The 26,316-nt window shown below is 41.8% G+C and overlaps 1 protein-coding gene across 3 annotated transcripts in view; it reads right to left on the reverse strand.

Annotated features, from left to right (window-relative positions):
• Positions 1-24,982, reverse strand: part of CIT (citron rho-interacting serine/threonine kinase) — a 140,656-nt gene extending 115,674 nt beyond the window's left edge. For all 3 annotated transcript variants that reach the window (XM_071221877.1, XM_045200958.2, XM_045200957.2), the window contains exons 1-5: positions 24,917-24,982; positions 23,797-23,905; positions 19,752-19,893; positions 13,517-13,692; positions 10,162-10,263 (exon numbers count right to left, since the gene is read on the reverse strand). In XM_071221877.1, the coding sequence (XP_071077978.1) occupies positions 10,162-10,263; positions 13,517-13,692; positions 19,752-19,893; positions 23,797-23,892 (516 nt within the window). In that variant the 5' untranslated portion in view covers positions 23,893-23,905; positions 24,917-24,982. The remainder of the gene's footprint in view (positions 1-10,161; positions 10,264-13,516; positions 13,693-19,751; positions 19,894-23,796; positions 23,906-24,916) is intronic.
• Between the last annotated feature and the right edge of the window lie 1,334 nt (positions 24,983-26,316).

Genomic DNA, 26,316 nt, shown 5'->3' on the forward strand with positions numbered 1-26,316 from the left:
ATTACACCCATTCCCCAAGGGAATCAACACAGTGAAAGACTAGTACCAGACACCATGCACAATGTCTGCAAGGCAAGCTTCAAAAGTTGAATTAAATACACCCACCCACACACCTACCCACCCACACGGACACCCTAGATATTCCAGAGGACTAGGTACTAGACGGAAATTCCTGGAGGGCAACAAACCCTCTTGTACCCATTTTCACTGCCCTCAGCACCCAGCAGAATAGGGGAGGCATGCAACAAATGTGATGCAATCTCTGCCTTTAATAGTCAGTCACTGTAGAAGGCAATCTGACTCTATTAAATATTTAAATGTGAATGTATATTGTCTGACCTCATAATTCCACTTCTGACTATTTATTTTATAAGAACTTTTAATAGTTTGTACACAGATAGATAAACAGATTCACTGCAGCATTATTTGTAACACAGAAGAAAAAAACCTGGAAATCACCCAAATATCCATCATTAAGAAACTGTGAAAATATGATACATCTAAACAATGGGACAAATGCAGATATTAAAAACGGATGGAGTCGATCTATTCATACTGCCATGGAACGCTATCCATGATAATATAAAGTGATATCACATCACATTCAGGAAAAAGCACAACCCTTTCTTATGATTTAAAAAAAACAAATTGTTATATTTGCTAGTATATACATAGGGAAAAAAAGTTAGAAGCAGAAATTAAGCAAAATCTTTGATTAGCAAAATATTTCCTCCACACCAGGGAACGGAACCATCGCAATACACAGCCTGGCACCAAGGTCCTCCACATGGCTCATGTCCTTTCACTCTGGGATGTGAATTCTATGCATCCTCCTTCAAACTCCTCTCTGCTTTTAGTCCAGAAGTAAAAGAATGCTCCAGTCAAGTCAAACAAGGAACGTCTTGTACATATGCCCAGAGGCCCCAGGCTAGTCCAGTAGGGACTCTGCCTGGAACCAAGCCAACCCCACCCTCCTAAAGGAATCGCAACTTGCCGTCCCCCCCAGAGGGCTCCACAAGACCTGGGAGTCTCCCCCATTCACATGGCATCTTACACATAGCAGATACTCAAGCAGATACTGGACTGAGCAAATGGAACCTTACTCTTCTTACAATTTGAAGAGAAAGGTTCCATTTGCACTGCCATTGCTGAAAAAATATTTGATTTAAGAACTAACAAGAACAGCAACACTTAGAAGGGGAGGCAACTTAAATGTAGACTTTATTTCCCCCAAATTCATAGCAGACATAAGCTACTTGTCCCCATGCTAGAGGAGCCACCTAGCAACCTGTAGCTCACCCACTCATCCCAACCTGGTTCTCCATGGGCCCTGGGTATGTGGGTGAATGCTAATTTTTACGTCTGTTTTAAATATATAGTGCATTAAAAAGGTCTTAAACATCCCCAAAAAACTCACAGATAATAACAGAAGTACTCACACTTTTAGAACGGAAATGTCTTAAAATAAGAACAATGCATATTTATGACGACACATTACAGTTATAAATGTTCTAGTCTGGCTCTCTTAAAGATGTGAAATATAGAGCAGCTTTTAAGTTTAAGGATGAGAAAATCAAATATATAGCAGCCACTGGCAACTTGTAACAACTCATGAACTGACCACTATTTAGTATTTAACAGCTACTTCTGAAGATTCTATTTGCAATTACCAGTAAAAATAAGAACCATCTCTTAGAAAGGCAAAAACATATGCATGCTATTCAAAAAATAAAATAAAATTTTCTGAGCTGGAAATCCCTACCCAAACTAGATTAGTCTTTTCTATGAGTCAAACAACCTTTTTATTTCTTCAAAACCAGGACTGATTGAGAAGACAAGCAACAAAAATTACAACAGCTGCTAGGCAGCATGCTCCACTACATGAAGCCAAAATAGACATATGAAATGACAAACCTCTAAATAGACTAGGTCCTTATCAAAGAAGCTAATCAAACTTGACCCACCAACATGATTCCAGATTACCATTCAAAAAATTCCAGCTGTGCATCATTAGGAGAACTCAGCTTAAACATTTATTGAGTAGATTTGGCTATCCCAAGATGTCACCCATATCCTAAAACTATCCTACTGGGGTAGAGTCACTCATCCTGGTATGAATGGAGCCCATGGGGAAGACAGCTTGTGCGTAACCAGCCCAAGCTTAATCAATCATTTTGCTGTTGAGCTTAGAGATACTGTACAATAAAGAACCAGGACTCAGGCACTTTCAGAAAACACTTTTGGGCTTTTAAAAATGGTACCAAATCAAGAGGCTCCAAAAGCATCATCAAAAGTCACAAATTGACTGCTTCTTGGCCTTTTGGCTAAGGTCAAGTGTAAAAGTCACAAATTGCCCTGGTCAGTGTGGCTCAGTTGGCTGGGAATCGTCCCACAAACTGAAAGGTCACCAGCTCAATTCCCAGTCGGGGCACATGCCTTGGTTTCAGGTTTGGTCCCCATACCAATTGATGTTTCTCTCTCACATTGATGTTTCTGTCCTTCTTCTCCCTCCCTTCCCCTTTCACTAAAATCAAAAATAAAAATAATTTTTTTTAAAGTCACAAACTAAGAGTCTTTAAGACCAGCATCAACAGAACACTATGAATGAACCAAGGCCAAAGTCACCACCCAGGCTGTGCCACTGATCATTTATAGCATCTGGTTTTACTATTCAGTGATGCCCAGTAAGGTGTTGATCCCCCCGAAATGTGGTTTCTAACTAAGGAGACTGGGAAGTCCTCTAGAGCAGGGCATCTCAAACCTGCCTGCCCACCAGAACACTTCGGGAAGCACTATTTTAAAATAGATAAAACACATTCATCCAAATAAGTAGCTGAGTGCCTACTATGTGTCAGGCACTATTCTGGATATTAGGAAAACAGCTACCTTCACAGAATTGGAATTCTAATGGAATGAAAAAAATGTTTTTAACTTAAGCAATATGAAAAGGTAAAGTATGTCTCCTCCCTATCATAACCATCCAGGGACCAACTCAGACTTCATGGATCAAGTTCCGTGGGCGGGGTCCAGGAATCTGCATTTTCAGGAGCTACCAGGGTGATTTTGATGCTGCCAGCCCAGCACTGTACTGTGGTTTTGAAGCCAACATGGCTCCCTACTCTTATCAATTGAAAAGTTTCTATAGAAAAGGTGCCCTTGTATGAAACCTGGCTTTAATATAGCCATCACTTCCGGTGCTTCTTCCCCCCCCTTCGCCCCCCAATAATGACCTGGAGCCTTTCTGCAAATCAAGACAAGATCACTGACAACAAAGGGCTGGAAAATAACTAGCCCATCAGCACTGAAGCAACAATCGCCCATCTTTATAAGGACGGGAGATGTCCCTGCACGCACTGAACAGCTGTAGGTCACCCAAATGGTGATCACCGAGGCATGGTGATCAAAGGCCAGGGAAGCGGGACAAGGAAAAAGAGCCCTACAGTGAAAGCCCTAAACAGTGTGACAACTCTGTGGATGGCAGAGAAAGCACAGCAGCTGACAGACGCGCCTGGCTTAGAGCTATAATGGACTTGCTCTTTTAAAGAAAAGACATTCAGGCCAACAGAGACAGACCCTTCTGATGGCAGCAGCTGCAGATGCTAATTAAAGGGCAAGTCTTACATGCTTCTCTGTTGGTGTTTGCATCTATATCCCCAAGTACTGGGATGGCAATTCCCATCCGCTGTGTTGCATTTGAAACCAAGGGTGTAGATATGGATGTGCACACACATGCACATGCCTGCACGCCTGCATCCACATGTATGCATATGTGGGGGTGTATGAATATTTAATAGTTCTTCAGTACTCTATTCCTATTTGCCTAGGGTGTCATTAGAGGCACGCTGTGCTGGCCATCACTCAGAAGTGTTGTCCTTGAAATGCTTGCACCATAATCAGCATGACTGAAAGTGCCATGAAAATATAATGATGCTCTTGGCATCACTCTCCGCTCTGCCCAGTGTTCCTGATCTTCCGCATGGGGGAGGAAGGAAGGGATCCTCTAAGCAAAGTGGTCCCTGGCAGAGACCCTAAAGTATTCTTCCTGAAGGGCAAGATGACCAAGAGAAAAAGAGAGGAGGTCTTTTATTTCAGAAACTATGAATCCCTGCCTGATTCATCCATGAATTCAAAAAATTCCTCATTGAACACTGAATCATCCAGAGTCCTGGCCAGTAACAGCACCCTCAAACTAGGTAACTGAGGGCATGAATTAATGAAGGGGCTATTTACAAAGGCATGGGCAAGGTTACAGGAAATAAACATGGAATGGTGGAGCACCCTGTGGCTACTTAACAGCAAGGGAGTTGAGTAGATACCATTCCTTGGTCTAAAAGATCCAGAAAAGGGATCTTAGATTTGTACATGATTACTGAAGGAGTAAAAGGAAGACACAGTAACCAGAAACTAAATATAGCTATAACAGCAGCTATGGGACCATGGCTCTCAAAGTGGGGTCCACCAGCAGCAGCCTCACCTGGGAACTGGTTACAAATGCAAATTCTTGGGCCCGGCCCCAGGCCTACTAAATCAGAAACTCTGATGGTTGTACCAGGCAAACTGGGACAAGGTAAGTAACAGTGATGCCTAAGATGATAAAACTCTAAATTCACTCACCTGAAATATGCCTCAAAAGACCAGGACACAAAACTGTTTCAAAGGCACAGAGAACTCAAGGAACCCCCTAAGGCAATAACATACGCAACAACTGAATTGGGGTCCATAAGAGGTATTAATATCTCATTCCACCAATGAGAATATTGAAGCTGAAAAGGCCAAGGACTCCAGAAAGACCAAATAAGGAACAGCAATGAAACAGAGCCTATACTCTAAGTAGCAGCTTCCTTCTGATGGGCAGCCATCCTCCAAACCCTGGCTTCTGATCAGCAGCACACGAGCACGCTGGCGAGTTTTGAGACAAGCCTGAAAACTGGATAATCTTCCCCCGCGAGATCAAAACAGCACATGTCTCACTGTCAAAACTATCCTAAGCTGTCACATTTCACTAAAATAAACAACAAAGTTGTGTTCATTAACTCTCTCCAGACTCCTAACAACAGCACGGGCTGGTGTTCATACAGGCCACTGGGTCACTACCTAGAAAGAGCCCACTTCTACATTGCTCCTACACAGAAAGGAGACACTACGCCATCCATGAAATTGCATGGCTGCATGTTGAAAGCGAGACAGGAAATATAAAGAACTAACTCCGAGCAGGACTGTGGAAACAGGGTCACGTTAGAAGTGGTTTTGGAGGCTACAACATAATGTAATGAATAACAGTATGGGAGGTGGATCTAGGGAGTGTGGCTTCCGACCCACTCTGTTTTAATCTCTGTGGCAGACTATAAGAAGGGAAGGTTTTCCCTTCTTCCATAGTAGTAAGAATTTTAGCTGGATATAGGCCACACAGCTTGACAGTACAGATGTGTTGTCATGTGATAAAGTTCTGGTCAGCAAAATGTTGGAGGAAATAATTTGTCCCTCTTCCACATCATTTATGTAAAAGAAATGTGCTTACTCTGACTTTCTGCTCTTTTCTCCTACCAGCCAGGGGGAACAAAGGCATGAAGTGGCCCAAGTTCAAGCACGTCAAAGAATACAACACCCTAAGGGACAGAGGTAGCCACAAGATGGAAGGAAACTGGGTCCCTGAAGTATTACATATCGTAGAGCTGCTCCACCTGCATGGACTGCATTTTGGGGTCTTTTAATTAGAATAGCTTAGCCAATACCTTAACTAATACATCCCTATGTGAAACTGGAGGGGGGCGGGGCAGGAAACACATTGGGAATCAACAGAGGGAAGCTGATGTTAGGCCACATCAGGGAAAGAAGATTCACAGGGCAGCTACTGGCTTAGAGCTAGAGCAGCCTGGAGAGACACACAGTATGAAAAACATCAATACACAGCCCGCAAGATTCAAGAATTTCACAAAGAATTTAGATATAATGATATTACAAGTGGTGAGTTGCAAAACAATGTTTTCCTTTGTAAAGATCAGCTCCGTTGTGGAGGACACTGGTGAAGGCATCTGTTATACAGAATTGAACAGATTTCATCATGAACCAGATTTAAAAAGCACTGTTTCCATGGGCCGCCTCCCAGAATGCAGGGCTAGCCTTGTTATATAGACCCAGACGTTACAATGGACTTGCTACAATTTTCTGTATACCAGAAAATGGTAAGCCACATTCATTATTTTGTAACTACAAATGAGAAATTTTTAACCATCAAAATTCTGAAGGACTCAAGTTCCACTGCCTGGCACTGCACTTCAAATTTTAAGAATCCCACTGTGTCTGTCTTGAATTACATACTTAAGAGAACAAAACTCACACTGCTAACATATGATTTCCATAGTAAATCTGTATGTAAACCAAATTCCTGTGAAATCAATCATGTATTCATCCAATAGATATTTCCTAAGAATTTACTTGGGGACACTCTACTGGAAGCAAAGGAAACATAATCCCTCCCGTCGTGGAGAGAATAGCCTAGTGATAGAGACCAACACCCACTCAGGAAGAGGAAGTACAGGGTGCTAGGAGTCCAGCAGAGGGTCCAGGAAGAGTTTCTAAAAGAAGTAACATCTGGTCTAAGCCCAGAAGTTGAAATCAGAGCAAGCCAGAGAAACACAGAAAGAGGTAACAGCATAGAGAAAGGTCAGAGGCAAGTTCAAAGAACCAAAGGAAGTTCGGGCTAAATGTCAAGTGAAAGGAGAGAAATGGTAAGCAATAAAGATAAAGGCATATGCAGAAAAGGCCATGTAAACCACGTGAAAGGGTCTGACTGGACTTCATCCACAGAGCAGCAGGGAGTCTTGAAGGATTTTAACAGCAGGATGACTTGGCTGCACTGTGTAGGAGACATGGGGGAAGGGCAAGGCAGATGGCAGGGCGAACACTAAGGAGGCCACTGCAGTAATGCAGACAAAAGATGGCGGCCTGAACTCACAGCAGCAGGGCTGGAGAAATCAGACAGCTTTGAGAAACATATCAGAGGAGGAATCCAATAAATTTTTCATTAATATAAATGTATCCTCAATTAAATTGCGTTTGCATTACCAATTAATGTTCAACTGTCAGGAAACCAGGATTTGCATGTTTCCCCAAACTTCAAAGGTCTGATGGTCAATAAGTGGTCAACGGGTACAAAGGAATTTCCGTCCTTTACAATGCCAAAATAGATGTACCATTCCCTGATCGTGCACCAGAATGAGTTTCCAGATTCAGAAATGCGCAGGTTTCAGAAAGGTAAAATAGTGCATATACTTTATATTATGTAACACCAGGGTAAGGCCTGACATACTACCCTGTAATAAAATACATTCATAATTTTGCAGCAAAATGGATGAATAGTCGCACTACAGGAAATGAATAAGAGAGTTTAGGTCAGGTTTTGCTAGAGTTCAAGTTAGGATTTGCGGCCAAATAAGTAACAAAAGAACTTGAGGTTATTCAGAGTTCTGGGTATTTCAGAATTGCAGATAAAGGATGGTGGACCTGTAATCACATCTTAATTCCTATGCTAAGTTTCGATTTTTATATGAAAACTGCACCCTTAAGCAAGCATTTTACTTCAAAGTACCAAAGTACTTGAGAGACAGTGCGGACAAGGAGATGATTACAAGATCCCATCATTGACACCCAACTGAGCTACTAAAGGCGTAAAAACGTCACTGTAGCCAGGTACCAACGTGCTGAAGCAGCCAGAACTCCAGAAACCAGCTGTTTCGTCATCATGCCTATCTTGCAAGGTGGCGGGGTAACCTGACAAAACCCAAAGAGAAGACCTACAGCTAAAAGACCAAAAAAGGGAAGCCTCCTGCAGCCAGGAGCCAGGCTAGCAGAAGAATGGCAGATATCCCCAATCAATGAGATATTTCAGGAAGAAATTCCAAGCAGAAGTCCACACCAGTTAAATCCACAATTAAAAACAAAGGGATAAGCAAAACACAAAAAACAAAAAACAAACTAACAAAAAAACCCTCATAGATACAGACAACAGTGTGGTGACTACCAGAGGGAAAGGAGGGTGGGGAAAGGGAGAAGAGAGTAAAGGAGGGATAAACAGTGATGGAAGGAGACTCGACTTGGGGTGGTGAACACACAATATACAGATAATGTATTTATAGAATTGTGTACCTGAAACCTATGTAATTTTATTAACCAATGTCACCCCAATAAATTCAATTTTAAAAAGGGAAGGTCCTTACCACTGTGACAAAACCAACTGGTAGAGATAAAAATGGTGACAAGAGTTTTAAATTCTCGAAATGCCCAAATATTACCCTCCTGAAGATGTGCTTTGAAAACTGTTGAGCCATGAACAAAACAAAAACCAAAACCACTATAGACAACACAAAAAGAAAACTACCAGTGAGTATCACTCCTAGAATTTGTCATCATCACTACCAAAACTGACCTTGACAGTGGACAGTTCCAGAGTATCTCAACAATGTGTACTTGTAAGAAGCTGCATGAGATTGGATATCAAGAAGGTGGGCTCTTCAACCCAGAGGAAAGAAATATGAACCTACAGAGCAGGGCAAAGCAGACCAGAAAAGTGTGGACTCTAAACTTCTGCCAAAAATCAGAGCCCGTCCTAGTTCCAGTACTACCTGTATTGCCTTGAAAACAAAACTTATCCTCACAAGCTGGTCTTCTAAATCATTTGCAAAGTTCTAATTAAAATATCTTAAACAACAATAACAAACCAACCAACCTCTGCAGTGTCAAGGGAATTTCTTTCCTGAGGACTAATTAAGAAGTCTGTTAATAAACCCAAACATAAGGACTCTGGAAGATACAGACACCACAAGGCAAATGTTGCATTTGCAGCAAATGTCCTAGAATATCAGGGAACCTAAAAACACACCAAGGTTATTTGTGAAGGGCAGGGCTCCATGCCCCAAGTCTCAAGGAAGAAAAGCTTCCCAGACAATATTCAAGGAAAGGAAGTTTCAGACTGTAAACACCACAGGGGTGGTGTTGGTGTTGCAGGAGCATGCGGTTGGTGCAAGGCCAGTCTCCCAACATGTTTCTATGAGAATGTCCTCGCTTAGGAGGCTGGGTGGACTCGGGAGAAATTTCTCTACCAGCACAGGTTCTCAACCAATATAAAACCAAAGCAAATAAACCGTTCATTCCAGGTCAGAAATAAAGGCAGTATAGTCCCCCCAAATATGTCTGTGAAATTTCAAAATAAATAGGAGTCCATCTCTTTCTTACATAAGCCTCTGTAAAGTTTATATTGTCTTGTTTTAAGGGCTGAATCAGGGACAAAAATTGTTCATAAGACACATTTTTTTTTAACCTTAGGAATCTAAACCCCCGAGAACCTAAACAAGGCCCGAAAATGAATTTCTACACGTTATGTTACACGTACATCAGGAATACCTACAGAATCATTCAAAAGAATGAGGCAGAGCTGTATGTACTGATATGGAAAGATATCCAGGACAAATCGTTAAAAGGCAAAAAACAAGCTGAAAAGCAGAGCAGAGAGTAATATACCATTTTTGTAAAATAAACTACACATGTATTAAAAATATAGACAGAAATACCTTTTCCATGAGGCATAGTTAAGGATCAGAAAGAACACACATACCAATTAACATTTGTTTTACTACGGAAATAAATTAGAAAGATAGAACATTTTTCCCTTTATTTCATACAGTTCTGCAGTGATTGCTTTTTCTTAACAACCATGAATTATCCCAACTTTTAAAAATTAAAAATTTGAATGATGTTACCTAGACAGTATGACTTATTGTGGTGATCTTTCACAATATATACAAATATCAAAAAATTATATTATACATCTGAAATATAATATTATATATCAATTATACTTCAATTAAAAACAATTAAAGCAAGATTCTATTAAAGGTGCTATTAGACTATCCCCAAATAAATGATTTCTCATTATTGTCCTTTAAGTCATAGCTACAATACCCAACAATTAGTAGGGCTGTTTCTAAATGGGCTAGCTCATAGGGTAAGGAGAACAGGAAGACAGCGGAGAGTCAGGAAAGCAACTGAATGAATGAGAGCTATATCGTGCACCGCATGAGCAAGAACCACTTTCAATCCTATGACTATGATACCGGAGTAGCAGAGCACTGGACTAAGTCCAAAGAAAGAAATGTAAAGACTCACCAGATAAAGGTTATTTTTGTCCTGAAAGGCATACTGTAATTGGGGGATCCAAGGACTTACACTCCGAGATAATATATTCCGTTCTTCCTCAAAAAATGAAACCTTGAGGAAAAAGAAACCTTTTAGACAATTATAATACAAAGAAGTAAATGTAAAGGAGGGGGAAGTGCCCTTTTCTCTCTCTTTAAGCCTGAACTGATATCTCTAGTTAAAAAAAAAAAAATCACTTAGTCCAGCATTCCACAATTCTCATCCATTCACCTACTTTGCTCATAATTTTTGCCAGATCTGTATATTATCTACCCAATTACCTACCATTTTTCTTTAAAGTCAATGCACTTCCTTTAACTCTAAGCATCTTTCTGTTTCTCTTCACCTTTCCTCAATAATTCAGTCCTAAAGCCATTAGGTAAAGCAGATTAAGGTCAGCATCCCTGACAGGTGGTAGGGAGAGAGCCATGGTGGCCCAGCACAGGGTCCCTGGCCCAAGAAGGGTGAGGAGGGCTGCAAACCTGTGGGGGCAGTCCAACATATGGTATCAACAGCCCACAGGGGCGAAAAAGGAACCCACAGGTAGAGATGGCCTGCAACAGAGCACCTGAACCCACCAAATGGAGGGGGCAGCACCAAAGACAATAGATTAGATGCATACAAATGGATAAAAATAAGTTAAAATACTAAGGATAGTGTCAGAGAAGAAAGTTACAAACATGGAAAGGGTGAGATTTAGAATGAACTCTATGAAGCTGGTACTGGCATGAACATATGGTTTTCAATATATAGAGATATAGAAATATAGGTGTAAATGTGTGTATGTAGGTAGATATATTATATATACCTGCACCTGTATTTCCTAGCTCTGTCCACCGACAAGGGCCTGGGAACAGTGATACCCCAATACCAGTGAGAACACCGAGCACCTAGATCTTGGCCTCTAAATATAATTTTACACTGAAAGGACTGGTTGCAGGGCTGAAGCAAGTAAAGTAAAAGTGTAAGACCCTGAAAATCTTGTACCAGAAAGCAAGTAGTACTCAAAGATGGGAATATGTTAAAAGGACAAAAATCCAACCTGAAGAGATTCTCATTGGCAAACGTGGAAACAATTTGAGTGTGAAAATGTATAATAACAGGCCCTGACCGGGTAACTTGGTTGGTTAGAGCACTGTCCCAATACACCAAGGTTGCAGGTTCAATCCCTGGTCAGGGCACATATAAGAATCAACCAATGAATGCATCAATAAATGGAATAGCAAATTGATATTTCTCTCTCTTTATCTATCTAACTCAAAAAAAAAAAAAAAAAAACCCACCACCCTCCAGCCCGTACCTCACAAAGGGTCATCTTGAGTCATTTACCAGGAGGAAGGCATACCTATTTGATTCTGCAGTGTGGTACATCGGATTACTTTGTTTTTACCACGCACAATTTCCCATCTAAAACATAAACATCACAAGGTCAGGGCTACATCTAATGCTTCTTCTTAAGGACCTAGAAACACTCCAAACACAACAGGTGCTCAGTAAGTGTTTCCAGATGATAGATGGTGTGTAGGTGTTGGGAGGTTGAGTGAGCATCTTCCACACCTCTCTTCCACATGATCTGCCACATCCTGCCATTCTTCCTTTCTGTATAGTTGCTCACACTGCATTCCTAAGTACGGCTACATCCCTCTTGGACTCTAACAAGCAGCTTCCTGCCCTCCGCTGCCTCTTTGTTGGAGGCCCCACAAAGTCACTGAAGTCCTCAGACTCTGATCCCAACCTCCTCCTTCCAAAAGCCTGAACGATCCCCAACCATCTCACAAATTAAACTGCCATTCCAAAAACTGGTATGGGGGAAGAATGAAAGTTACCATTTAACGGGTACAGTTTCTGTTTGGGATGATGAAGAAGTTCTAGAAATAGACTGTGGTTACACAACATTGTGAATGCACTAATACTAATGATTGTATCTTAAAAATGGTTAAAATGATAAATTTGTGTTATGTATATTTTGCCACAATAAAAAAAAAAGGTTCTTGAGATTTCCCACCAATTACCCACATGCCACCCAAATGTCCTCATTTCTTCCCATTCCCCAGTCTATTTGTTCTAAACCACTAAAAAGAAAAAAACACACACATGGCATTCTAGTACTCAAAGCTCCAGAATGTCACCCACACCACATCTAGCACTTTCTCGTCACCTCTCTCTGACCAGAGCCTACAGCAGTATAGAACTTTCCCTAACTGTCCGAGGCTCACCCACATCTCTCCTCACTCCATCACTTGACAATTTGCTAACTGCTCTTGTGATGCTTTAGCTGTTTTAGTTGGTAAGCACCTCGCTTTACATACTTGCCTTTTTCCTCTGCTTTCCAAGTTTGTTTTTTTACTGATCTTAGAGAGAGGGGAAAAGAGGGAGAGGGAGGGAGAGAAGGAGCAAGACATCAATTTATTGTTCCACTTATTTATGGATTCATTGGTTGATTCTTGTATGTGCCCCAACCGGGGATCAAACCCCCAACCTTGGTGTATCAGGACCACACTCTAATTGACTGAGCTACCCGGCCAGGGCTCAAAGGCTGTTTTCAAACCCTGAAGCAGCCGTGGAGCTTCAATTCCTTGTGCAGGCTTCCCGTGGAGCCGGGTACATTATCAGACACATGAATGTGTACTGGAATGCCTGTAACTAATAAATTACTCTCTGAACTCCAAGGCTGATGGCCGTCTCTCTAGAAACACAGCAAATGAATCAATATGTCTGAAGCATCAGTCTCGTTTAAAAGAAAGAAAAATACTGCAACCTTAAAAATAAGTTCTTACTTGCTCTCAAATAAGCAACTCCCTAGCCACGTAAGAATCTTATTTGGTTTCTTTTTTTTTTTAATTGAATTTATTGGGGTGACACTGGTTAACAAAATTATACAGGGTTCAGGTGCACAATCCTATTTAATTTTCTTCAAAGACCTGTTTTAAAATCAAATATTCATGCCCATCTCACGAATATATAAAATGTGTACAAAAGAAAATGCTGACTCACCCCATAATATGCATATCACTAACCCCCCAGCTGATAGTCATAAAAGATCTTAAACTCATTAATTAAAAGGCCAAGTTGGTTCTGAATAAAACACAACTATAAAAACAGGCTAAAGAAATCAAGGGGAGCTTTTGAGCCTTCAAAATGAGTCAGTATCAGTTCAAGAAAAAGAGCTAAGGACATAAGAGACCTTTCTGCCCTTGTAACCATAATTAGCCACAGAGTCACAGAGGAAAATGGGTTTGATCCCAGTTGTCAATTCAGCAAATCATCTCTGCACTGAACATGCTAGTACAGAGAGGGGAAGGGTGTGATGCTAGAACGCTCCTACCTGCTCCTGGGCCAACAAGGCCTTCTTCCTCATGACTTTCATAGCATAGATGTCCCCGGTGGCTCTCTCTCTCACCACATGCACTTCAGCAAAGTGTCCACAGCCTACCAGGCTTCTGACTTCAAAGTCCTTTGCAGAAGGCTGGAGCTCCTGCAACTCAGCAATGGTGTCGGAATCTGCAGATCATGGAAGAATTACTCCCAGGTAAATAAAGAGCTTTCAATATCTGAATCTTTATGAAAGCCAAAAAAAGAAAAAGTGCTCTTATGTCTTCCCTCACTGTCAAAAGACATTTAGTCACTTTCTAATCATCATGAATAATTATAAAATCGGCACAAAAGTGTTTTTATATGTTCAAATTAAGGGCTTCCGAAATTCCAAAGCACAGTTTCCATGGCAGCTATAATTTGCATCCTGTAGACTTGGAAAATAGAAGAATACAAATCATGCTTTTCTTCCTCATCTCGGAAGGCTGCAGGGCAGTGTTTGGTCAAAGATGCTTGTCCTCAGTGAGACCAGTTTACAATGGGACGTGAGCAACATCATTCCCATCTCAATGTTGGAGTTGGTTTCCAGATCATTTCATTCTGACCACATGTGCTCTGCTCAGTTTTCTCCCAGTAGCCTATTTTATCTCCCCTGCATTGTGTCAGTAACAGTAATGTCTTCCTTGCCTGAACATGTGGCAGTGCTGCCAAAAAAAAAAAAAAAAGTAAAATAAAAACGAAAAATCCCTTAGCCCAAGGAACCAAGTGGAGCCTGATATTTGCTCTGCAGAGTTGACATGTCACAGATCCGAAAGCGTTTGCAGCTGTCTTCTTCTTAGCATATAGTCTTATTCATTTTCCTAGTGCAATCTTTTTTTCTGTATTGAATTTATTGGAGTGACACTGGTTAACAAAATTATACAGGTTCCAGGCGCACAATTCCACAACACATCATCTATACACTGTTCTGTGTGTTCACCACCCCAAGTCAGTCTCCGTCCATTACCACGTATACCCCTACACGGTCCTCTACCTCCCCCTACATACCCCCGGTCCTAGTGCCATCTTTCCATCGGTCTCTTGGTTTGCTTGGGTTGCTATAACAAATACCATAGATGAGGTGGCTTGAACTACAGGTATTTATTTCTTCTCATGCTGAAGGCTGGGAAATCCAAAATCAAGAGACTAGCAGATTCAGTTCCTGGTGAGAGCCTACTTCCTGGCTTACAGATGGCTACCTCCTCCTGGTGTCCTCACATAATGAAGAGAAAGGGAGCTCTGGTCTCTCTTCCCGTTCTTGTAAGGACACTAATCCCATCTTGGAAGCCCTATCCTCTTGATCTCACCTATATCTAAGTACCACCCAAAGGCCCCACCTCCAAACACTATCCCCCTGAGGGTCAGAGCCTTAGCACATTAATTTGGGAGGGACACATTCAGTTGGAGACCTTCAATGAGTGAAGTATGGTCTAAATAAATGGATGGCACATTTGGAACCACATGTCCACTTTTTAACTCTCTAAGAACACTAGGCTGGGGCATCGCTGAATATGCAACAACTCTAACGACCATCATCGATGGAGGGGAGCAGCTGTAACTGACTGAAAAACTAATTCAGTTCTGCACATTATAGGAACACTACACTGTATACGGGGGCTACACTCCAAAAGAAGACAAGAAGAGTATATAATCAAAATTACCCAGGAGAATCCCTCAGAAAGGTGCCTTGAAGACCGAGAGGCTGCCTTGCAATCCCAGAGTTACCCTGGAGTCCTCCAGGCACTGAAAAGGACCGCCATTTCCATAGGCTGGCCACCAGATAAAGCTGGAAGCTACATTTCTCGAGTTACTTCCAACTCAGCAAGTTGTTCAGACGATGACAGGGACTGAGTCCAACAAAGGGAAAAGCCATTTCACACCCACAGTCATACAGTGGCATATTGATGAATTAGCCAATGCAACCGTAATTGTTATTACACACCCCCTTCCTTGTCTCACAGGTGGAATTCCATTCATTTGGATCAAAGGCACATGTGACGAACTCTGTTACACTGAGTGTCTTTCCACCCACAGACCCACCTCTCACGTTAGCCAGTCATCCTGAAAACACCTTCCTTTGGTCACTTGGGGAATCAGGCAAGAATGGTGGGTAGAACCCCATGAGCTGATCATGACCCCTGTGAAAAGTAAATCTAGGGCACCTACACAGAGAATTCCATGCAGAAGCAAGATTGAAAGCCGAACAGTATTTTCCTTTTAACCTGACATCGCAGTGCCAAGCCTCATCTTTCTTCCCTGTCCCTTTCCAAGTTTCTTTCAGATCAAGTGTCTGAGTTTTGAATTGTAATTCCACAAACATGCTGGCTTGCAACTCTCTGGGTTGAACCTGATTTTATTATTGCTCCCACACAAGGCTAATTTCTCTTGATTCTCTATTAGGCCTTGGGTCCCCAATTTGCTCACAGCATTTGTCCGACTTATTAGCTTTGGGTCTGTCACTGCCAACCACCAGGCATCTCAATCACACAAGTAGACAAATTGCTTCCAGGCAAAACGATCATGGTAGTCTCAGAATTCTGAGAAACCATTCCACATCTCAATTTCTTTTTCCAAACGCTTTGATTATTTAGGTCAACAGGTGAGATCCTACACTCAAGACTATAACTATTTAAAAAAAAAAAAAAAACACCTTAATAACGTCTCTCTAGATCAGCAGCTTCTCTGACTCCAAAACCACATCACCCTTCATCCCTGCATGAGGTTATGGCATTTAAGAGCCCACTGAGGTGGAGATAAAGACCCAAAGCACTGTAATGAAATGCATTCAAAGAATGACCTTGTCTGATAAACATTTGCACCCAGAGGGCAAAAGCCAACACTGCTGAATGCATTGCTTCCTTTTTAAGACTCAGTAATCCAACATTTCAACTTCTGGGAACTCACACTTCACAGAAACACTAGCACATGTGCTCAGAAAAGATACATATGAAAATGTGATGAGCACGCTTCTAACAGAAAAATAATTACAAACTAAAGGTCCATCAACGGGAAAGTCCCCCACATAAAAGAATATTAGGCCCATGCTTAAGAGAATGAGGCAGAGCTCAACTGCCACTAGCACAGGTAGTTTTTTGGTCTGTTTTGATCACTGTTATAAAATCAATACCTAAAATGGAACCTGGCACATAGCAAGTGTTCCAGAAATATTTGTTGAGTAAACATATTGCTAAGTAAGCAAAGCTAGTGACAAAACGTTATACACATATGTAAACAATAATGTAAACTGGGCCACTTTCGAAGGGAGCTGGAGCAGCCAGGCCAGAGCAACTGCCTGGCACCTCTTCTGTCTCAGATCTTCGGAAAGTGACAAAGGGCGACATGACCCTTGGACTGTGCATAAGCAACCTTGTGTCCCAAAGAACTGTTTGCCAAAACAAAAAAAGAAAAGCAATTATTATGACTGATGACTACTGCACCAAAGATTTAAAACATTATTTAGAATTAATGTCACTATGTTGTACTACCTGCACCAGCAGAAATGCCTTCCTTCTACTGATGTAATCGCTCCCCTTCCCTTTCTCATACGTACTCATTGCCTTTGTCTCCTGATTGGAACACTATTTGGGCTTTGCCTGAACCAGCGATCCCCGAATAACTATTCTTGTTGATCTCAAATAAATGCTTATATCTCAATTTTTAATTTAACACATATCTATCTTGTGTAAAATTAAACAAGAGGAACGTGAGAACATGCATGGGAAGGGCTGACAGATGCTAGAGCTAACTGAATGGTACATAGGAATTCATAATACTACTTCCCTCACCTTTCCATAGGTTTGAAAACTGCCACAATAAATACTTTATACAGACAAAAAAATTGCAATGCTATGCACCAAACTATTAACAGTGGTTATATCAGGCAGGTAAGATTTTGAGTTATTTCTCTCTTGGACCTTTTATATTTAATTTTGTATTATGTTTACAGTTAGGAAAAAAAAAACAAGTTATAATTTGCCCACAAGTGTTAAAGTTGTAAGCATACAAAAACTATTGCCTTACAGTAAATGTAGATGCAAGAGGGTAGAATTTCAGCTACCAGAACGCCAAGAAATGCCCGACTTTGTGAAGTTATGAACACTTTTCTATGCATGTTTTAATATTATACTTGTTATTTTTTCACACAAATTATGAGACACTATGCTTAAGGTTTAGCCACTTATTTTGTTTCCTTAGCATTATAGTCAGTCAAGCAATATTAACTGAGCATCTACTACACGCCAGACACCAGGGGTAGAATAGTAATTGAATTTATTCTATTAGAATAAAATAAAAATTTCTTCCCTAGTTCCCAGATGCTAGTTCCCTGACTCCCTTGGCCCATGCTGGGGGCAGCACATCAGGGTTTTAACTCTGTCTCATTTCCTCCAACAGTCCTCAAAAAAAGTCTCCATCTCTATGACAAGATTCAAGAAATTACAGCAATAACAGCTGTTGGACCCTTCTTCTCACAGGAAAATGAAGCTTACATCCCAAAACAGAAATTCAAGGAAAAAAAAAAATCATACTAATGCAATCATCCTTTTTCAATCATAGCCTCTCAACTGTACTCTCCAGGAAGCCTCTTCAATAATATGAAACAGCTCCCTGGAAGAGAATTCCATTAGAAGAACCTACACTTCACTGGCCTAGCCCCCTGATTACTGAATGAGCCTAGAAAATCCACTGCTTAAAGTGACCAGAGGGCAGGCTCAAGACTAATGAAGGTGCCTGTGGACGGCTCAGTGAGTTCGCCTGTCACACTATTTCCCTTCCCCTCCCATTCCCTATTTGAGATTTTAAATATTCAAGAAAATAAGGTGGTTTATTTAAACAAGCTCAGAATAATGAGCAAATACCCCAAGTACATTTTAAGTTAAAGATACAAAATACATTAAACGTCGGCGAGGTTTATGACTATCACTACTGGGTAACACTGACAGTCTCTGAGCACCGGGCAACATGATAAGCCTCGTCTGTGCACTAGCTCATTCAGCCTTTTCAGATATGCACTTTCCCTGTTTTGCAGATGAGGAAACAGAGAATAGACAAGGTTCACACATAAATATCTAGTCACTGTACTTGACATACATTGATTTTATCTATTCAAAACTCCCAGCTCTGCCCTGGCTGGTGTGGCTCAGTGGATTGAGTGCTGGCCTGCGAACCAAAGGGTTGCTGGTTCAATTCCCAGGCAGGGCACATGCCTCGGTTGCAAGCCAGGTCCCCAGTAGGGGGCGCACAAGAGGCAACCACACATTGACGTTTCTCTCTCTCTTTTTCTCCCTCCTTTCCCCTCTCTCTAAAAATAAATAAGTATCGCTGCCTGGTGTGGCTCAGTGGATTGAGCGCTGGCCTGCGAACCAAGGGGTCAGCTATTAAATTCCCAGTAAGGGCTCATGCTTGGGTTGCGGGCCAGGTCCCCAGTTGGGGGCACGTGAGAGGCAGCCACACATTGATGTTTCTCTCCCTCTCTTTCTCCCTCCCTTTCCCTCTCTAAAAATAAATAAATAAATAAAATCTTTAAAAAAGAATATGAAACTGGGGCACCAGCAGCCAACTTCCCCACCAAATGGAAGTCAAGCAAAGTCAAGAACAAGGTATGGGCAGGGCTGATTTAGGTTCTAGGCACTTTTACTTCCAACAGCCCCTTCCTGCATGACCAAAAAAAAAAATCAAAAATTTATATATTTTATGACTAGAGTGGCATAATGATTAATATAATCCAGAACCATTACACATTATTTCTATATTCATATTTTCTTTACGATTTTAAAATAAATTACAAGTAAATTAAACTAATTAAAATGCATTAAATTTGTTAAAATTAAATCGTGTGGGGCCTAACCACGGTGCCCACTATGCCGAGTGGAGAGTCTACCCTGCGTGAGCAGAGGAATGGGCCAGAGGACATTCTTCAAGCCCTGGAACCAGCCTTACCTAACCTTTGACCATCCCTGAATTCCTCCGCGTCATGAGCCATAAATTCACTTTCTGGCCTAAGCTAGTTTGAGCTGAGCTTCTAGTCACTTTCAAGCAAGAGGCCTGACTTATCTGGTCTCCCAACTACAATAGGTGGAACCTAACCTTGCAACTGGGTCTGCGAGCAGAATTCTTACCCACTGTCAGCAACTACTAACACATTCTGCCTTTGGCACCCTCCCAGTTTTCTCCAGCGGGACAGTTTTCGAGAAACAGTTCTCCCAACTTACACTTCCGGACAAAGTTGCTCACGTGCTTCGTCTTCATCAGAGCAGGCTGACTGCATTCTTCAAAGAGAACAAAGAGGGCATCTAATATCCCTTCTCGGGAAAGAGGAGACATCTGCTGTTGAGTCATAAAGGGTGGTTTCCCCTAAAAACAGCAAACAGCAGATGGAGACACTGTCAATAATGAAAAGCTTTGATCAATAACATCCATCCACACAAAGTAAATTACAAGCCACCAGCTCGACTAACTGCTCACGACACACGCTAACAGCACAATTCTGTGGCTTCGTTCTTTAAAGAGACATCAGTTGACAGTCATTAAGTTATCACTTGTACGATTCCATTACTGTGGGTTTCTTTCACCAGCACCTGGGAAGAAAAACTTCACATATCTGCCATTAATAAGAAAAGATCCTTGTTTCTTAATGGTCTGAGACTCACAGGAACATTCATTCTGGACCTTGCTGGTCTTGACATGTCTTCGTGTCTCTGCAACAGGAAACAGTGATTGCCACTTCCTTCACATGTACCCAGTTTATTAATATAACTCCAGTTTCTTTAATTCACTAGAGTGAATTTAATCTAGAGTGGAACAAAGGGAGTGACTATACTAAAGCTGAATTCATTCATGATCTAGAGCAACAGTTGCAAACCGGCAGACTGTATCTAGCCCACAGACATGTTTTGTTTGGCCTGTGGTATGTAAAATAATTAGGATTATCCGCCAATATTGAAAAATCAGATTTCACCAAAAAATGGGGGCAGGGGAAGATTTCTGGCTTCTCTTGAAGCACTGGTGGGTCTAGCAACATTGCCCCACAATCCTGCCTGGTGCTTTGAGCTGCAGCTGTGGAACAAGGCCCCTCTGGGTGGAGAAAGTGCTGTGCATTTCACTGCAGACTTGACTTGCAGTCTTCCACCCGGCCCAAATGACTCATTTATACTCCGTGCCCGGCCCCCAAGGACATGAGTTTGCAACCCCTGATCTAGAGCAATGGATCCCATGTGTCAGGCCACACAATGTGTGGTGGGCTCTCTGCTGCTCCCATCAGGAGCTGGAGTCTATTTCCCCTCCCCTTAAATCTGTGCTGTTTCTGTGTCACGCTTCAACCAACAGAATATGACACATGTGACACTGCTTTTGCTCTTTTGGAAAGCCAGCCACCATGTAAAGAAGCTTAAGCTGGACAGTTCAGCAAACTATGGCCCATGGGTCAAATCTGACCCACCACCTGTTTTTATAAATAAAGCTTTATTGGAATACAGCCACACTCATTAATTTACACATTGTCTAGGGCTGCTTTTGGGTTACAGTGGCAGAGTTGAGTAGTTATAGCAAAGACCATATGGCCTACAGTGTCTAAAATACTTATTATTCACCAAAAACTACGACCCCTGGGTTAGGCTTACTGAATAATGAGAGATCTCATAATGAAGAGAGACCAGGTGGAAGAACTCTGGGACACCCCAGCCTGCCGTCAGCCCCCAGATGTTCCAGTCCTGGCCAGGCTCCCAGCTCAACAAGGCCCCCTGAGTGACCCCAGCTGATGTTACAGGGCTGAGCAGAAGCTGAATTCAGCCTACCCACAGAATCATCAGGAAAATAAATAGTTGTTGCTTTAAACTTCGTGAGTAGTTTGTTACACACCACTGGATCATAGAAACAGGCTAGCTACATTTGAATCACCTGGAGAACTGGAAAACTAAAAACAAACAAACAACAAAGAAACATTTTTCTGATGCTATCTACAGCCAATTGAATTCGAATTTTACAGTTCATAAGTTAAAATCTGCTTCATTAACAAGTCCCATAAGAAATTCAAACCTCAACCAGGCTTGTGAGGCACTGGCCACCGTATCTGTTCCTTTACAGTTCTGCCACTGACTCAGAAAAGTAAAATACTTTGTTTCTTCTGTTCTTTAATGAGTGTAGACTAAGTAGAGCAACAGTTACCAAATACAGTAGTGATCCTTAATAGTTTTCAAGTCTGCCATGAAAAGAAAAAAATGAATACCACATAATGACTCTTTTATAACACTATATGTACCCAAATTTTAAAAGGGTTTTTTATTCTGAAATTATGTCCTTTCTCTGTTGGTGTTTCTTAAAATGCCCTTTTTTAATGAAATAAAAGGATGAGAAGATAGTAAGTTTTTTCATTATCTGTTTGTTGTTTTTTGTTTTTTTTAATACTTTACTTGGCAAAATAAAAAGCTGGCAAACCTAGGTCAGCCCAGCAAATTTGTGAAATTTTACTGACTCAAAAATCTAAAAGTCTGCCAAATACTGACTTAGAGTTCATTGGGAAGTACTACTAAGTAGAACCTGAAACTCACTCTAAAGTGACAATAAATTTATGTTCACTTAGCAGTGATTACATTTAAGAGGGTATTTATGGAAGGAATGTGTGTGATAATAAGTACTACCTCAATGAAAAACAAAATCACCACTCTATTAAAACCTTATTAAAATGGCACTTCATGGAGAAAGAACAGGATCCTCAGCTGTTTACATTAGGCAACGTTAAGTATATGCTACATTTTGCAAATGACAGCTTTCCTGGGGGTGAGGAAACTCATTTTAAAAAAGATGAACTAGGGATTTACCCACAATCCTCACTGTTACGACACTTAGTGTTATGAAGACACTGAATAAACTGACATACACTGGCAGTGCTGCCCAGCAGTTGCATGACCAGTGTCTGGATTAAGACGGACCAAAAACAGAGCCTGGCTGTGCCATGTACAAGTTGCATGATCCTGGACAAGTTCTTGCCTCCCGAGATATTTGTCTCCTTCAATTTGGAATATAACAAAAAATAGTCCCTACCTTTGTTACAGGGCTGAAGAAAGATAATCAGGAACATGCTGGTTCTGTGCCCAGCACACTGGAAGCCATAGTTATTACGATGTAATCAGCATATTATAAGGTTTTTTTAAATTTTGTAATAAATTGGGAATGTTTTGGAGTAAAAAACGGTGAAAAGGCTAAAAAGCAGAAGCATACCGGTCAGCTAAGGTTAGAGACGGACTATTCACTTGTGGAAAATATCTCGGGACTTAAAACGGAGAGGTGGACAGTCCCAAAGAACTGCCTAAACTTTCAATCTGTCTCCATTCTGACCTGTTTAAACATTCCCCAATACAAATATTCTGAAAAAAAAAATCAAGAACTACTAGTATTTATTATCACACAGATTCCCTACATAAACACCCTCCTAAATATAATCAATGCTAAGTAAACATGAATTTGTTACTATAACTATTATAACTATTTATAAAGGGCTTACCAAGAGCTGGGCAAGGAGCTAAGTGCTTTGCACGGATTATCTCATTTAATCCTCACAACTGTCTTGTGAATTAGGTGTTATAACCTCTATTTTAAAGAGTGGCAAATGGATTCAGAGGAGGCGGTGGACTCGCCCAAGGTAACACAGCTAACAAGTGCTGTGGCTGACTCCAAACCTAAATCTTCACCACTAGCTATATTTCCCCCCTGACTTGTGAATACATAAGCAAAACAAGGATTTCTACACCAATGGTGTTCCATCTACATCAGAAACAAAAGAATTTAGAAATCTACTTGGATATAATTTCGTGATATTAATGTTTAATACTTCTGGGATGGTGGAAATGTTCTACACCTTAAGAGGAATGTAGGTTTCACAGAGTGGTATTTATCAAAACTGTTTTTTCAAATCTAAAACATAAACACCCCTTGAATGAAAAGGAAATAGGATTACACCTACAGAAATTTTAGTCCAGCAGACCTTTGTTCATTTGCTCCTCTGTCTTTAGTAAAAGGCCAAACGTTCGTACAGACATATAAAGTGCATGAAATTAAAAAAAAAAAATCTTCCTTCAAGGGCAAGTTTAGCCATCCACCCCTGGCTGCATGGTGACTCCTTTTTCCCAGTACTACCAGGGCATTTAAAACACCAAATGGGATTCTCCTAGATTAGCCTCAGTGTTACAATAAAGGCAAAGGTGAGTGACAAGAAAGTTCCAAGGAAACAAACTCAGGTGAGCAGAGTTGGCAGCCTGTTACCTGGAAGAAAAGATTCAGCCTGGAGGCCCGGGTGGCAATGGGCTCAGCAACACCAGAGTCCGGTAGATTCCGTGCTCCATACTTGAACTTCAACATCTCCCCAGTGGTGCTGAAAGGAGATAAGAGAAGGTCAATTTAAGGAGGAAGGGTTTGAGAGAGCCTGACTTTCCTCAGGATATCAGGGATAGCGTGGTGAGGACCAGCCATCACATGGGTCTGGGGATACTTAGTGTGGTGATGGAGAATAAAAACTAGATTTTTATTCACTGTAACAGGTGATGCACTTATCTGACATAATCGCTCACTTACAAATTTATTTTCTGCCCCACTTAGAATGTAAGCACAAAAGGATTTCTATCCTCACATAGTGGGGACACATAGTGTGGTACACAGTAGGTGCTATTAGTTACTGAATGACTGAAAATAAGCAAACCACATAATATGTTGGGAAATTATTAAAGTGTTATGAGGTTAAAAAAAATTAAGGTGAGGGCAATTGGGTATGGGTGCGTGTGTGCGCAAGCGCAATTGCAATTTTTAACAGTGCGGTCAGAGTAGACTATACTGAGAAGGTAACATCTAAACCAACACCAAGGGGAGGGAACAGCTGGAGAAACTACCCGGGCTGAGGGACAAGCCAGAGCTAAGGTTCTGAGGCAGGCCCTGGCCTTCTCTAATGTAATAGCAGGGGGACCAGAGCCGCTGGGGCGCCGTGAACGAGGCCGGAAGTAGCTGGTGACGGGCGGATACCGGGGGTATTAGACACTAAATTAAGCTCACACAGGCAGATAGTTGCTGCTGGACTCCACTACACAGAACAATGAAGGTAGTGCTGGCAGGAGGCAGGGCAGACCACCGTAGGACCCCACTCAGGGTCAGAAAGGAGCAATTTCCCGCTGCCCGGGGCACCTCCCCAGCAGACCCTCGGCTCCGGTGGAAGTGGGCGTGCGCACCGCCTGCCTGAGCGGACCGTCCAGACTAGCAGCGGCCCTGGGGGCGGGACCACCGCCCTCCCCGCTGCGGGAGGCCAAGCGGGATTGGTGTGGGTGGAGAAGGCCCTTCCGAGGTCTTGTGGAGTGGGGTGACGGAGAATTGGGCGTAGGGGGGCGTTCAGACTCACACGCTCAGAGGATCCCACCGGTCTGCGCTCTACTGGGTTCAGAGCTTCCCGCCGCCACGTTTGAACCAGAAACGGTGGGCCCAACCTATCAGAATGACCGTTCCTATCAGAGACGTCTGCGTGTTAGCCACGCCCCGTCCAAGTCCTTAAAGGGAGAGACTGCGGGGTGGGCCTTGGAGATTTGAAATTGGCAGTTAGGCCAGATGCAGAGTTTAGAGAGCCTTAGTTGGTGTGTAAGATCCCAGGGGAGGTCGCCAGGGCGGCGTCCCCTGCTTTCACGGACGCCGAGAGGGGGAAGAGAGCCAGGCCTCTGCCTGGTCTTGTTTCTCAATCTTGGCTAAAGTCTAAGTACTTGTTACTTTGGTAAATCAGCTGGTTCTCTGCTACAGCTGGAGTAGCAGATGTTTTGAGTTTGAACTTCTACCTGCCTCGGTGACAGCATCTTTGGTCTAATGTCCTGCAGAGAGTAGGTGCAGGACATTAGGCTGTCTGAAAGGATATTTTAAAATAACAGGCAAGAGATGTGAACAGGCATTTCACTACAGAGGAAATCCAAACGGTCAACAAACATATAATAAGGTGCTCAACCTCACTGATAATCACAAAATAAGGACAATAATGCCACAATGAGATAAAATAATATGCATGCAGATTAGGGGGGATCTGACTGTTTCAAAGAAGAGGAGCTACACGCATTCATACATGGAACTGTAAATTAACTCAGCGTTGGCACTATTTGTTAAAGTTGAAGATATGCACATTCTCTTAGAGAAACTCCTGATTATGTACATCAGGAGACATGTACAGGAATGTACAAATGGTACTGAGTGGTGTAATGGGGGAAAAAAGACCCTGGAAGTTACCCCAAAGCAGTAGAAAGGACAATTTCCTATTTGCACTGTTTTCAAACAGCAATGAAAAGGAATAAACTACAGCTAAATACAATGACATAATGCGTCTCAAAACAATGCTGGATGAAGGAAAGCAGACAATAAAGTGTAATGTATTAACATGAATTTCAAGAGCTGACAAGATAATGTTGTTTAGCGAGGGATGTAGGTACAGGTGGTAAAACCGTATAAAGCAAAAGTCCGGAGAGTGGTGAGCTGGAGATGGGCTGGGAGCCTTTCAGGCGTCAGGGTGCTGCTGTGATCTGTTTCTTAAGCTGGGTGGTAATACAGAGGTTTAATAATTATTAAACTGTGTGGATTATGTCCTATTTATATATATAAAAATGAAAGTCCTTTCTGTACTCTTCTAATCCCTACACTAGGTAGAACTGAAAGTGTGTCACTACACTCACACACACACACACACACGTGCACACATCGGTACAAAAGCAAAGTTACAGACTTGTTTAATACACTTTCCCCCCCCAACACAACTTGTTATTCATTCCT

Source organism: Desmodus rotundus, chromosome 7 (assembly GCF_022682495.2).
Source record: "Desmodus rotundus isolate HL8 chromosome 7, HLdesRot8A.1, whole genome shotgun sequence".
NCBI classification, from domain to species: Eukaryota; Metazoa; Chordata; class Mammalia; order Chiroptera; family Phyllostomidae; genus Desmodus; species Desmodus rotundus.